The 14,803-nt window shown below is 35.6% G+C and overlaps 1 protein-coding gene across 1 annotated transcript; it reads left to right on the forward strand.

The window, feature by feature from the left end:
* Positions 1–5,660: 5,660 nt before the first annotated feature.
* On the forward strand, positions 5,661–7,738 carry LOC131801221 (uncharacterized). Its single transcript, XM_059119530.1, has 2 exons — positions 5,661–6,121; positions 6,191–7,738. Coding segments are annotated over exons 1-2 (1,062 nt in total). The 5' UTR covers positions 5,661–6,119; the 3' UTR covers positions 7,251–7,738.
* The last annotated feature ends 7,065 nt before the right edge of the window (positions 7,739–14,803 follow it).

Genomic DNA, 14,803 nt, shown 5'->3' on the forward strand with positions numbered 1-14,803 from the left:
TTTTCCCATGAACACTTTTAACTCCTGCCTGCCTGTTAATTCATTAGCCAATCACCATTCTCATATCAAAAAATTCCATCGAATCGAGTCAAACGTCTGTCTAATCGATATCCGCTCTGGTCACATTCACAGACAGATCGTGATGGCATCTATCTTAAGAATACAAAAATTCTCTGCATTAATCTCGCAGAACATTTATCGACGATAAGAAATAACAATGGTGTAATGAACATTATCTGACCATCCAGTTAAGTCTCATAAATTGTCATTCGACGGGAAGGTCGTGTGCTGTGACAAGGAGCAACAGCAGCAGCAGCCGCATTTCCGTCTGTCACAAAAATTCCTAAGAAATTCCTCGAGTATGTTTGCTGGCGTGTACAACATAAAATATCAGGTCGCCATCAGAAGTTTTTGTGCCCAATATTTGAGGGTAGGAATAATGAATGAAATAAAAAGGAAATGCTACTTAAAATGGCACACCAAGTTGGTAACAACAATTGGGTATTGTGTCGAGAAAATAAACGGTCAAGATTCGACCAATGAACGTAGGAATGATCACAAAATTGTCGCCTTGATAAACATGGATGAAATTTGCTAGTGTATGTGTGTGTGATAGAAGCGAGGTGTACCAGACCAATGCAATGAACATTTGTTGTGTTATATCAATTTTATTTAAAGTACAACATATGCGACAGACACTGTTTAAATAAATTGCATGAGGCTACTTTCTAGACTTCCATGAGAAAATATTTTGGTGTTCTATGAACTTATCTTCCTCTTGCCTTCAATACGAAGATGAGAATAGTTTCTCGTCTTCCATGAGAAGAGCTTCTCTACTTCCATGAGAAGAGCTTCTCGTCTTCCATGAGAAGAGCTTCTCATCTTCCATAAGAAAAGCTTCTCGTTTTTTATGAGAAGACCTTCTCGCCTTCCATGAGAAGAGCTTTTCGTCTTCTATGAGACGACCTTCTACGACAAGACTTTCTGGCTTTCTACAGAAAGAACTTCGTGTCTTGGTCTTGGACCTAGTGGTCTTTTATGAGAAAATATTCTGGTCTTCTATGCAAAGACATTCGTGTCCACTATGAGAAAACCTCCGGTCTTCTATGAGAAAACCCCCGGTCTTCTATGAGAAAACCTTTGTGTCTTTTATTAGAAGACCTTCGTGACTTCTATGAGAAGACCTTTGTGTCTTCTATTAAAAGACTTTCGTGTCTTCTATGAGAAGACCTTCTTCTATTGGAAGATCTTAGTGACTTCCTGCAGAAGCGAAGAATTTCTTTGGTCTCCTATGAAAATATTTTCCCTGGTCCTCAATGAGAAGACCTTCTCTGGTCTTCTTCCTAGAGAAGAAGACCTTCTTCTTGTCTTCCATAAAAAGAAGGCTTCATCTCGTCTTCTATGACAAGTACACAGTTTTCTGTGAGAAGAAGGCCTTCTGCGAGAAGACCTTCTGGCTTTCTTTGAAAAAATATTCTGGCCATTTATGTGAAGACCATCTGACCATCTATGAAAAGACCATCGAGTCTTCTATGAGTATACCTTCCGTTTCTTCTATGAGAATACCTTTCTTTTCTTCTATGAGAATATCTTTTGGTCTGCTTTGGGAAAGTGTCTCATGGGAATCTTCTTTCAATATTCAAATAACCTTGCCTCAATTGAACCTCTTTTAGACAAAACAAAAATAAAAACAGATTTCAAACGAACTGCACACACAGTCAGTTATATTGTGACAACTACACCAAAGAGGACATTTGTCAAACGAAGCGGAACTTTTGATCCTTACAAATATTTGTCGGTGTCATTGAAGGCCAACCATGTACTGCTAAATGGCACCTCATGCGGCTACGCTGAATAAAAATGCAAGTAATGACCATTTGCAGCAGTTACAGCAGCAGTGGCCACCAGAAGTTGTTGCCTCTTCGTGGGCATGGTCTGCTGCTCTTGCATCTTGTGTATGTGGGCTGTGTGTCTGTGTTGTTGCATAGCTGGTATTTACAAGGTGGCAAGAGTCCATTTAGAATATTCCAAGTAAGGAGGAAATTATTGTAACTGCCGCAAATCGCTATTGTTCTCAAATGATGGCTGCCGGCAATGCTGATGGCGGTAGTAGTGTTGGTGGTACTAGTTCTGGTATTCATTTCTACAAGGAATACTTAGCACTTTTCCCATTTTCCAGAAGTTATGCAGTTAAACAATGCTGTGTTTGTTGTTGGCTGTTGTTATTCTTTTATGGTTAGGCCCAAATAACGAATCATGATTAGATTGTGACCATGACCAAGACCACATGTTGGGCTTATTGGCAAACACAGGGCGAAGGAAGAAGGGAGGGAGATAGAAAGGCCAAGGGTGCCTAGGTATTTGTGTTGCCGCTGTTGTTCCTTTTTTCTGACTAGCAACAACAATGGACCCTCAGACAAAACGGCAAAGAAAAGATTTTTGCCTTCAACCGCAAAAAATCATTTGTTCATTGATCGGCTACTCATGCCTTCCTTCTGTTCAGTAATTTGTATTGCCCCCTCCTGACTCTTGTTATTGTTATTATTACTGGTAGTTTCAATAGTGTGGCCTTGTGTTTGGCCATTTGTATACCCCTCTCTCGCCCTCAGCTTGCTGCCGATTCGTTTCGAGTTATCCTTTTTGAGCAGAACCTATGTTTACCGGTGTTTTGTTGCCAATTAATCCACCCACAAAATCCGGACAGTGATCAGGCAGAAAGTATACCTCTTGGAGAACATTTCCAGCGGGCGAAGAGAATTCGTGGCTGTCTTATTATGCCAATTGTCCATTAATCATGGCCCAGCTACATGGCTCGATGTGGAGTGTAAACAATCACAGGCTTTATAAAGGGTTGAATCTTTGTCTGTTATCCGTAGGAGTTATCCTGAGCAGTTAATAGGAATTAAATGTACACCTTCAGCATTTATGATTTGAAAAATGATTTGAATTTTTTTTCTCAGTTACCAAAAAAGGAATGAGGAAAAACATTTTGAATATAAAAAGAAAGAAGGTTATGTGCGATCAATTTGTTTGGATTCTTGTTTTTAAGATTGATTGCAAATAAATATAATGGGAATGGTCCATACATATTTTCAAAATTAGAATAGTATTGAAAATCATGATATTTTTATTCCAACACTACAAGAAAAAAATATTTCTCAGAGTTTCCCATACATCGCAGTTTAAATTCCCAGAATCGCTAGAGGTCATTCGGGGAAACAATAATGGCTTAGTATCGATACATTTTAGTTATGACTTACATGTCACATTTGTTGGTGGCACACATTTTAGTGGTGGGAAAATTGAAAAATATTCAGTTTATTCAATGGCCGTTCATTGGAAAACGGAAATGCTTCCATGATTGTGCGCGCATTCAGTGGAACACACGGGACATTGTTTCCATTATTTCTTTGTGGTTAACATTTATGGCCACGAAATGTTGATGAGTAACGCCATTTTTTTTGTTCTGAATGAAGGCGTTTTTGATTCAGTTTACCTGCAGGTACTTTTATGTAATTTATGAATGAAATGTTGAGACAAATTGTACATTGAAATGTTATGCAATTAAATTCTTCGATTTCTTTAAGATTTTTCAAAGACTACAATCTTCACTACAATGGTGGATTTAGATTTTTGAGAGAAGTTTTGCAAAGACTTTCCGTATCATAAAGGCAGATTTTTATTTTTTTTATTTTGCCGAAGGTCTATAAATATTCGAAAATGTTTTTCTCAACACTATACCTAAAAATGAGGATTTATAAAGTACTATCACAAGTATAATCAAGGATTTTCCAAACTATAATTGTTGAGCGATCTTATTTTCTGAATCCTAATTATAATCGGGATTCTTGCTTGAAGAACTTACTATACTTTTTCGTGTATTTATACCCTACACCACACAGTGGTATAGGTACAGCGTTGCCCATATTCGACGGACCCATGTTTTTTTCTTTAAATCAAAGAAAAAAAAATAAAAATTTGGCGGTTGGCAATGTTAATCATTTAATTTGTTCCAAGAAGATTTGTTTACACATTTTTTGAATATGATATCTCTCAAATGGCCGCCTCTGGCGTTGATGACGTATTGTGCCCTTTTTGCTGCATTTTCCATCGTTTTTGCCAACATTTCGGCCGGAATAGCGGTTATTTCTTCACGAATGTTGTCCTTGAGCTCTTCTGCGGTCCTTGGCTTGTTAACGTAAACCTTTGACTTCAAATATCCCCACAAGAAGAAGTCAGGCGGCGTCAAATCGGGCGAACGCGGTGGCCAGTCCAAATCACCACTTTTCGACATCAAACGGCCCGGAAACAAATTCTTCAGAAAATCGATTGTTGATTGTTATGCGACTTGTGTGGTGGAGCGCCGTCTTGTTGCTTATTTACGGTCCCATTCAATATGAAATGGGCTTCATCGGCCATAATAATTTTGTTCCAAAATTGCTCGTCATCTTCGGCCATTTCGATGACTCTTTGGGCCAATTCCAATCCAATCCAATTCCAATTGCGTCAATTGAATTTTGTCCGGGAACAAATGCAAATCAATGCGAATAATCCGTTGTAAAGTGGACCGAGCCATGCCCAACTGCTGAGAACGGCGTTATTGGGATGTTCTTGGGGACCTCTCAACACTGGCTCGTACGGCAGCTATATTCTTATTCTGTCTTAAGCGATGTGACATCTCTGTCAAAAGTTATGGCGTTGCCAGATGGGTCCGTCGAATATGGGCAACCCTGTATAGTTTAAAAAAAAAAACTTTTGTGAAATTTTATCGAGATCCCTTCAGATTAGGATATAGCTCCATAAAGGTCTTTATCGGATATCAGATTTATTGTGCACCAAATGGCTAATATCAGCGCAAATTGACTGAATTTTGTTAATTCCGACTTAATTCGACATAGAAACAAGTACTTAAAATCTGGGGAAAATCGGTTCAAATATAGCTATAGCTTCCATATATATATATATATATATATATATATATATATATATATATATATATATATATATATATATATATATATATATATATATATATATATATATATATATATATATATATGTATATATATATATATATATATATATATATATATATAGGGTGAGATAAAAAAAACTGCAACACAGTCAAATGCCATAGTTTTTAATTTTTTTAATTTTTCTGAATGAAAGCAAAAATGTCGGAAATATCAGTTTAGATTTGTTCGAATTGGTCAGCTTTGGCACAAATTATGGCCTACACCACGTAGTGGTAATTATACCCTACACCACATGATGGTATAGGTAGTATATCTTTGTGCATTTGTTTGTAACATGGAGAAGGGAGCGAGATGGGCCCATACTTCTGAGGATCTTCATAGAATCACTTGCTGAGTCGATTTATGCATATCAGTCCGTCTGTCCGTCCGACCGACCGACCGTCCATGTATTTTTGTAAACAAAATTCAAGTCGCATTGAAATAAAATTAAAATTTTCCAAACAATCAGGCATGTCACAGAATGTAAAATCGTTCAAGAGTGAAAACGAAAACGGTTTTAGCTTCTCTAAAAAACGGAAAACGCAAAAATTTTGCGTTTTGATATCACTTTCAAAAAGCGGGGTGAAATTGAAATGTTTAGTGATTTTAACGTAAAAAATAAACAGAAGACACATACATTTAACAGAAAATATTCAGGCATGTCACAGAATGTAAAATCGTTCAAGAGTGAAAACGAAAACGGTTTTAGCTTCTCTAAAAAACGGAAAACGCAAAAATTTTGCGTTTTGATATCACTTTCAAAAAGCAGGGTGAAATTGAAATGTTTAGTGATTTTAACGTAAAAAATAAACAGAAGACACATACATTTAACAGAAAATATTGTATTAACCAAATTCTCTTAGAATGAACATGTTTTTGGAATTTATTTTACAAAAAATCTATTATTTTTCTAATCCATGATGAAAACGCAAAAAAATATGCAGAAATGAACGGCAGACTTGTATTGTTGAATTATTGCCATATGTGTTGAAGAAGAAGGTGTAGAAATGTACAACTGACAGACCAAAAAGCAAGAAAGGGGAAAAACAAAAAAACAATTAATTGTTTGGTTTGAGACAGAGCGCTTCAGTCAATCGGGCAAAAATGTAAGTATTTACATACATATTTCTAAATTTTCGTCAAAAACTGTTTATTTAATTTATTTTATACTTTAGGGGCAAACACCGAAACGTTAAACAGGACAAAATTTTTATCAATTTTATGGATAAACATCACGATATTGCCAGGGGCTATGTAAAAGGTGATAAGGTTGTTGTTGATTCCCTATGGACAGAATTGACAGCTTTGCTGAATAGTTCAGGTCCACCAAGTAAAACCTGTAAAGAATGGAAGAAAGTTTGGTCAGATTGGAAAGGAAATGTTAAGGCGAAGATGTGCCATAATAAAAAGGACTTGCGAGGAACTGGTGGTGGTGATATCAATCAATATGTTTTCAATGAACACGAGAACAGTTTAATCAGAATTTGCGGATTGTATAAAAGTGTCGATGGAGTTGGTGGTGCAGTAAGCTTTGCGGATTTTGTAAGTGAATTAGACCTCAGTTGTTCTGAAAAAGAAAACTTTGATTCGTCATCATCTACACATATTCCAAGAACTCGAAAATCAAGTCAATTAGTTTTAAGTGAATCTGAAAACGAAGAGCTTAATTTTTCACCCTCAACTTCAAAACAGACCACTTCGATTTTAAATAAAAAAGATAGACCAAGATCATGCATTCCAGCTGCTTTTAAAAATGTTTCTACATTGGCAATTGATCCAAGAACACCAACATTGGAAGAAAACCGTTCGCGAACACCTATTCAAAAACGACTTAGAAATAAAAGCTTATCGTGTTCTCCGCCATCTACACCAATAAGACAAGTGTCGGGCAGCCTAACAAAAGCAAAACCCACGCCTGCAGTAAAAAGACCCCGGGCAAGAACTCCCTCAAAGCAAGATCTAAATGCGCTTTTAGTTGAGGAAAATTCTCATTTACAAAACTTGGAAAAAATTTGTAAAATTCTAGAAGATAACAGTAAGGAAATGAAAAAACAAACTGAAAAGTTGGACAGACTTTGTAACATCCTGGAAAAAAAGTATGTGGAAGAGCAGTTACATAATATTGAAATGCAAAAGAGAATGCGTGAACGGAACGAAATGAAACTCAAAATAGTTGAACTTGAAACTCTTAAATATGCTATAGAACAGGAAAAAGCAAATACGACTCGTTCTTAACTTTACATTATTTTACACAATGGACTAAAAACAATCTGTTTTTTGTTTTATAAAATGTTTTTTTTTATTATTTAAATGAATTGAAATAAAAAATGCATTAGTTCATTTGACTAGCAATATTATTTCTAATACGTTTGGCTACGTTGTACATATTTATTTCAGGGTAGATGTCCACAATATTTTGGTCGTTTTCAGAATTTTCCTCATTTGTAACAGGTATCTCGTCTTCTCGCAAGCATTGAAGCCCCTGGCATTTTTACTTTTGGTGTTTATATTATAAAAAAACAATTTAAACTCCTTTTTTAATTGTCAATAATTTGTTTACGACTTTTTTTTTCATGGAGTTACCATATTTTTATTTCAAAAATGTGAAATGATTTTTTTTCCGGATTAGTCAAATCGTACGAGTGCTGAAGAAGCAAAAGCAAATCGTAACGATTTGGAAAAGGTGAAATAAATCGATTTCGTAAAACTTCTGTGACATGCCTGATTGTATTAACCAAATTCTCTTAGAATGAACATGTTTTTGGAATTTATTTTACAAAAAATTTTTCTAATCCATGATGAAAAATAATAAAAAGGACTTGCGAGGAACTGGTGGTGGTGATATCAATCAATATGTTTTCAGTGAACACGAGAACAGTTTAATCAGAATTTGCGGATTGTATAAAAGTGTCGATGGAGTTGGTGGTGCAGTAAGCTTTGCGGATTTTGTAAGCGAATTAGACCTCAGCTGTTCTGAAAAAGAAAACTTTGATTCGTCATCATCTACACATATTCCAAGAACTCGAAAATCAAGTCAATTAGTTTTAAGTGAATCTGAAAACGAAGAGCTTAATTTTTCACCCTCAACTTCAAAGCAGACCACTTCGATTTTAAATAAAAAAGATAGACCAAGATCATGCATTCCAGCTGCTTTTAAAAATGTTTCTACATTGGCAATTGATCCAAGAACACCAACATTGGAAGAAAACCGTTCGCGAACACCTATTCAAAAACGACTTAGAAATAAAAGCTTATCGTGTTCTCCGCCATCTACACCAATAAGACAAGTGTCGGGCAGCCTAACAAAAGCAAAACCCACGCCTGCAGTAAAAAGACCCCGGGCAAGAACTCCCTCAAAGCAAGATCTAAATGCGCTTTTAGTTGAGGAAAATTCTCATTTACAAAACTTGGAAAAAATTTGTAAAATTCTAGAAGGTAACAGTAAGGAAATGAAAAAACAAACTGAAAAGTTGGACAGACTTTGTAACATCCTGGAAAAAAGTATGTGGAAGAGCAGTTACATAATATTGAAATGCAAAAGAGAATGCGTGAACGGAACGAAATGAAAGTCAAAATAGTTGAACTTGAAACTCTTAAATAAGCTGTAGAACAGGAAATAGCAAATACGACTCGTTCTTAACTTTACATTATTTTACACAATGGACTAAAAATGGTGGATCCTTACTCTGCATTTGAGTGAGATAAAGGATCTGATGCGTTCCTCAATGTCCGGCGACGAATTTTTTCAGTAGACCGCTGATTTATTCATTACATCATCATTTACAGCAAGTATTGAAGCCCCTGGCATTTTTACTTTTGGTGTTTATATTATAAAAAACAATTCAAACTCCTTTTTTAATTGTCAATAATTTGTTTACGATTTTTTTTTTCATGGAGTTACCATATTTTTATTTCAAAAATGTGAAATGATTTTTTTCCGGATTAGTCAAAACGTTCGAGTGCTGAAGAAGCAAAAGCAAATCGTAACGATTTGGATAAGGTGAAATAAATCGATTTCGTAAAACTTCTGTGACATGCCTGAATATTTATTTGGCTCAAGGACGAACCCTATTGAAATTGGTGAAAACCAATCCAATTTGGATATAGGTCCAATATATATCTTAATTAATTGTACACCAAATGACCAATATCAGTCCAAATAACCTAAATTTTGACACATTCGACCGAATTCAGTCTAGAAGCAAGTACATTAAATTTGGAGAAAATCTGTTCAGATATAGCTATAGCTCCAATATATATGTTCCATTCGATTCGAGGTTTTAAGCCCCTCACACGTGTAATATGCACTCCACAAGAATGATATTTTATAGAGATCGGATCAGATTCGGATATGGCTCTCATATATATCTTCAACTGATTTCGGGTTAATGTGCTATATCAGCCCAAATGGACTGAATTTTGGCATTTCCGACTTAAGAAAAATGTACTTTGGTGAAAATCGGTTCAGATATAGCTATAGCTCCCGATTTGGGGGTTTAAGTCCCTCACATGTGAAATATGCACACTAGAACAGTAATCTTTGTTACCAGATATAAGATACAGCTAAGAAAGTATAAAATTTCGGCAAGATCGGTTTCGATTTGGATATAGCCCCCATATCTTTATCCGATTTCAGTTTTTTTTGTGGCCCAAATAGACTGAATTCTGACACATCCGACGGAATTCAGCCTAAAAGCTTCATGTTCTGGTTTAAATCGGTTCAGATATAGGCATATATCTCATAGATTTTTTTGGTGATTATTAAATCATTATATTTTTATACCCTACAACACCATGTGTTGGGGTTATTATAAGTTTGATTGGGCCAAAATTTATGTAACACCTAGAAATATTGATTTCCCACATAGGAAAGTATATATGGATCTTCCTATCTCGCCGAACTGAGTTGATCTAGCAATGTATGTCCGTCTGTCCATGTTAATTTGTAATCACTCTACAGGTCGCAATTATAGTCCGATCCTCACGAAATTGAAAATGGAGGTGGGCTAGGGTCAGAATAGAACCCTATTGCTTTTGGAGATGATCGCATAATATTTAGGTATTGAAATGGACAAAAACTGAAAAATTTCCTGATTTTGCAATTGCTCTACAGGTCGCAATTATAGACCAATCAAACCAGAAGTTAGCATGGGGCTAGAGCTTAGGGCTGGGCAGAAGCCTTCTAATTTTGATGGTCATCGGGTAATATTTAGTGGGTGAAATAGGCCACAACATTTATGTTAAATAAAAGTCAAAATTTCCATTAAACCGCAAATATTTTTAATACGGGCGAAATCACAAATAGACGAACAGGTGAATTCTGACCGTTACGTAGATGCCGATAGTAAATATATCGGTTGTATATAGCGAAATATATACAATGTGTATATACAAAGGAAGGGGATGTTAGCTATAATGCATATATCTCAAGAATGGCTGAACCGATTTTGACAAATTTTGTCAATTCAGAATGCCCTCTTGGCATAGAAGTATAAAATCTAAAAAAATCGCATAAAAGATGTCAATAATGATGTTAATATAGGTTTTGTAGTATTTTGTGACATTTTTTATTTTTTCATATTTTTTATCGCATGCGATTTTTTTCGATTTGACTTATAATATTGAGGTGTACATTTTGTTATATTTTTTCACCTTACAACACAGGTTGGGGCTATTATATACAGATTGCAATTATCTTCCGATTATCACGAAAATTTTCACAAGGGTAGGGTAAGGCTCAGAAGGGCTAGGCCTAGTTTTTTCAAAGATACCCGCAATATATTTAGGGGTTGAAATGGACCAACAACTAAAAATGTTCCTGATTTTGCATCCGTTATAAAGTATACAAATGGACACGAAATCTCGCATGAAATCAGAGTTTAGGACGGCGGGTGGAATGAACCACTATTTTTGTGTGAAAAAATACCAACAATACTTACAGGCGATATCCGAAATACACAAAATGCGAGTTTCTGGCTTTTTTATGCTGATTTCGTTGACAAATATAGCCAAATATCGTAGACAAGCAAATCATATAGATGAGTGTAAATTTGGAATACAGAGAGGACTCTTACTTTTGGAGATGATCGCAAAATATTCAGGGGTTCAATGAACCAAAAATTAAAAAAAAATCCTGATTACACAATTGAAGCCAATAAACACGCCTGAGAAGAGAGTTAAGGACAGGGAAGAAGTCTAGCATTTTGGATGACCACTGGATTATATTTAGCTATAAAATGGACCACAACTAACAGCACGATGATGTGCGTAAATATTGGGCAAATATTCCTGGTCAAAATGCTAAGGGTAATATGTGGACAGTGCTCCGTGACATAATTTCAAAAGCGAAATCTTCCAAAATGGATTTGGACATAAGGGGGCTTCAAATATATTGTAGTGTTGTAGGGTATCACATGGTCGGCCCCGCACGACTATAGCCTTTGCTTACTTGTTTATTTAATTACTACATTTTTTAAGGTTCAGCCATCATTTTTCAGACTTTAGACATTGTTTAAGTTCTTCCATGGTGGAAAATTCGACTCGAACGAACTAGACATCATTTCTAAGTTTTTATTTAAAGAAATGAAATACAGGTACTACTTAAAAATTGGCATTTTCAATTTAATCATATTTTCCACCCATTGATGACTAATATCCCCAATTTTGTTCAGTGGTTTCAAAAGGGTTAAACAGAATCTGCTTACAAAATGAAATGAAAAATTTCCGGTTTTATGTATTTTGTATTTGACCAAATATTTCTTGTTTCATGTATGAATGGCTTCTTGATCATACCGACCGACCGACAGACAGACGGACATACAAGCCGTTATTGCCATTCCATACGTACGCATATATAGAGACACTCGTTCACAGGCCACAAAATGTTCGTCAGAAGTTAATGATGATCATCACATCACTGGGATGCTGATTGCGTTCTTTTACTTGATCAATAATCTTTAGGGTACCTCTCTGTATTGGAGTTCACTTGGGTATTTCTGATACAAGTGAGTGATTCAGTGTGTGTGTGTGTGTCTGTCTGTTTTTTGGTTTTGTTATTAATCTACCTTAAACAGCTCCGCCCCTACCTCACTCATACTCCATGTTCCCATCATGGTAATGGCGTTCAATGGTGTGGTGTTGAGTTATTTATATATGTATGTGTTTGTGTGATTACATACATAGGTATTGGTATGAGGAGCCCTATTAAATTGGTTCAATGTATTGGTGTTTGTATTAAGATTTTGGTTAACAATTAATGATCATACGCACTAAACTGGCGCGAGAAAATTTGTTTTTTTTTTTTCTTTCTTTTTTCTTTTACAACTGTAATTTGAATTATTCAATGGAATTGAAATGAAATGTATGTATTTTAGGGAACATGCATACATACGTAATTTGAATTTAAAAAACAACGATAACTTTTTCTCTCATAATTGAAAAATTGAGCAATAAGTTATAGCTTGGAGAAGTTTATCAAAACACATAAATGCATACATACATAGGCACATAGGTCCAAATGCCTTTGTTTAGGAAATATATATATGTGTAATTCAGTGAAAACGGAAGCAATCAATATAAATGAATGAAAAATAATTTCACTTTGATATTTGAAGCCTATTACCTCGGTTTTTGGGTACATATTTTTTAATGATTTACATATAAACAGCATGAAAGGGCATTATAGCTATAAAACCAAATTACATAGAGATCTATGTTGTATGTAAACTGTAATTTGTGCAAAATCAGCTTAAACAAGTAAAAAAGCTGTAAATTCGACCGGGCCGAACTTTGAATACACCCCACCTTTTGGAACGAATTGAAAAATTTTCCAAAAAATAAAATTCTTAAAAAATTCTGTTAAAATTTTAAAAATACCAAATATAGCCGTCTATTGGGGTCTATACGACGTGGACCTACATAGGCATTGTTTGTCATAAGCCATTACCATATTCAAAGTCGAAACTTGAAATAAACGTTGAATAATTTAGCTAAAATCATCAAAATATCGCATATAGGGAGGTACCGTTATATCGGAGCTGTGCGAAGACCTGGACCTGCATGTCACAGGCCGTAGCATCCATTACGAACTTCAAATACCACATCTCAAACAATTTCGATGGATATTGTACACAAAATCGTCAAAATACCGAATATAGGGAGGTACTGATATATGGGGCCTATACCTGGACCTGGACCTACATAGATTGTAGTTCTCATAACGAACTCCAAATACATAATTTGAAACAACTCTGGTAAATAATGACGCTAAAATCATCAAAATGCCGAATATTGGGAGGTACCCTTATATGGGGGCTATAGGAAGACGTGGACCTGCACAAACAATTTTCTGTCTTAAGGTGTAGTATTCATTTCGAACTTCAAATATCAAATTTGAAAAAATACCGTTAAATAATGTCGCTAAAATCATCAAAATACTGAATATAGGGAGGTACCCTTATATGGGGGCTACTCGAAGACGTGGACCTACATGACCCATTTACGAACTTAACCTGCCTACTGGAAAAATAAACATGTGTACAAAATTTTAGCCATCTATCTCAATTCATTCGAAAGATAGCGTTATTACAACAGATAGACGGACAGACAGACAGACGGACAGACAGACGGACATCGCTAAATCGACTTAGAATTTTACGCTGATCAAGAATATATATACTTTTTTGGGTCTGACATGAGTATTTCGAGGAGTTACAAACGGAATGACAAAATTAATATACCCTCTATAGGGTATAAAAATGTAAAAGTAGGGTTACAGTCATGCTGGAACTACTATGACAACACTACAGGGTTAGATGAACAAAACTGCAACCAACTTCAGAGTGCTGTCATTTCTAGGCCACTAAGCCATCGACAGCTACTAAAATTATTCCAGTGACAGCTCATTATATTGTTTACTAGAGTAGAAAAGCATTTTGGTGAGAATTTTCCAGAAAAAAAGTTATTCGTGATGGTATTCCAGAGTGATGGTGTGATTTCTCTATATATTTGGCTGGAAAACCACAAGTGGCTATCGTTAGAGCACTGCAACATTTAAATGTGAATAAATCTTTTGTGTCTCGTACCATCGCTTGGTACCGTGATACTGGTAGCGTAGCCCGACGTCAAGGAAGTTGACAAGTAAAGTCGCTTCTTTGATCGAAACCCGCGTCGCAGTGGCCGAAAAATGACTCGTGAGCTGAACATATCGCAATATTCCATTCGGCAACTATTTAAAAATGAGCTCGGGGTAAAGCCATTGAAATTCCAAAAAGTGCAAGAACGTACATCGCAACAGAAAGAAAATAGACTCAAAAGTGCAAAAGAGTTGCTTCGCTTGGCCGAAAGTGGTGAACTGCCGAATTTGGTTTTCTTCGATGAGAAAAGATTTGTTGTCCATCAGTTTGTAAACAAACAAAATGATCGTGTTTTCTTGCTAAAGAGGTCAGCTGAAAATGTGCACCTTCGGTTGGCCACCAGAACTCGAGCGCCTGGAAAGCAAGGTTGGCAGTAAAAAATACCAAAGTGTGACGGTTTCATTGGCCGTTTGAAGGCCATAATTCGTGCCAAAGGTGACCAATTCGAACAAATCTGAACTTATTCTAAAATTTGATGCTATTTCCGATATTTTTTTATTTTTATTCAATAAAATTAAAAAAAAAAGTAACAATTATGGCGTTTGACTTTGTTGCAGTTTCTACATCTCACCATGTATATTTACTTTCAAAAAGCCATGTAAACAATTGTCTGTTAGAGTTTTTATACCCTCAGTCATATGGCTAGAGAGGGTA

This window comes from Musca domestica, unplaced genomic scaffold (genome assembly GCF_030504385.1).
Source record: "Musca domestica strain aabys unplaced genomic scaffold, Musca_domestica.polishedcontigs.V.1.1 1, whole genome shotgun sequence".
NCBI classification, from domain to species: domain Eukaryota; kingdom Metazoa; phylum Arthropoda; class Insecta; order Diptera; family Muscidae; genus Musca; species Musca domestica.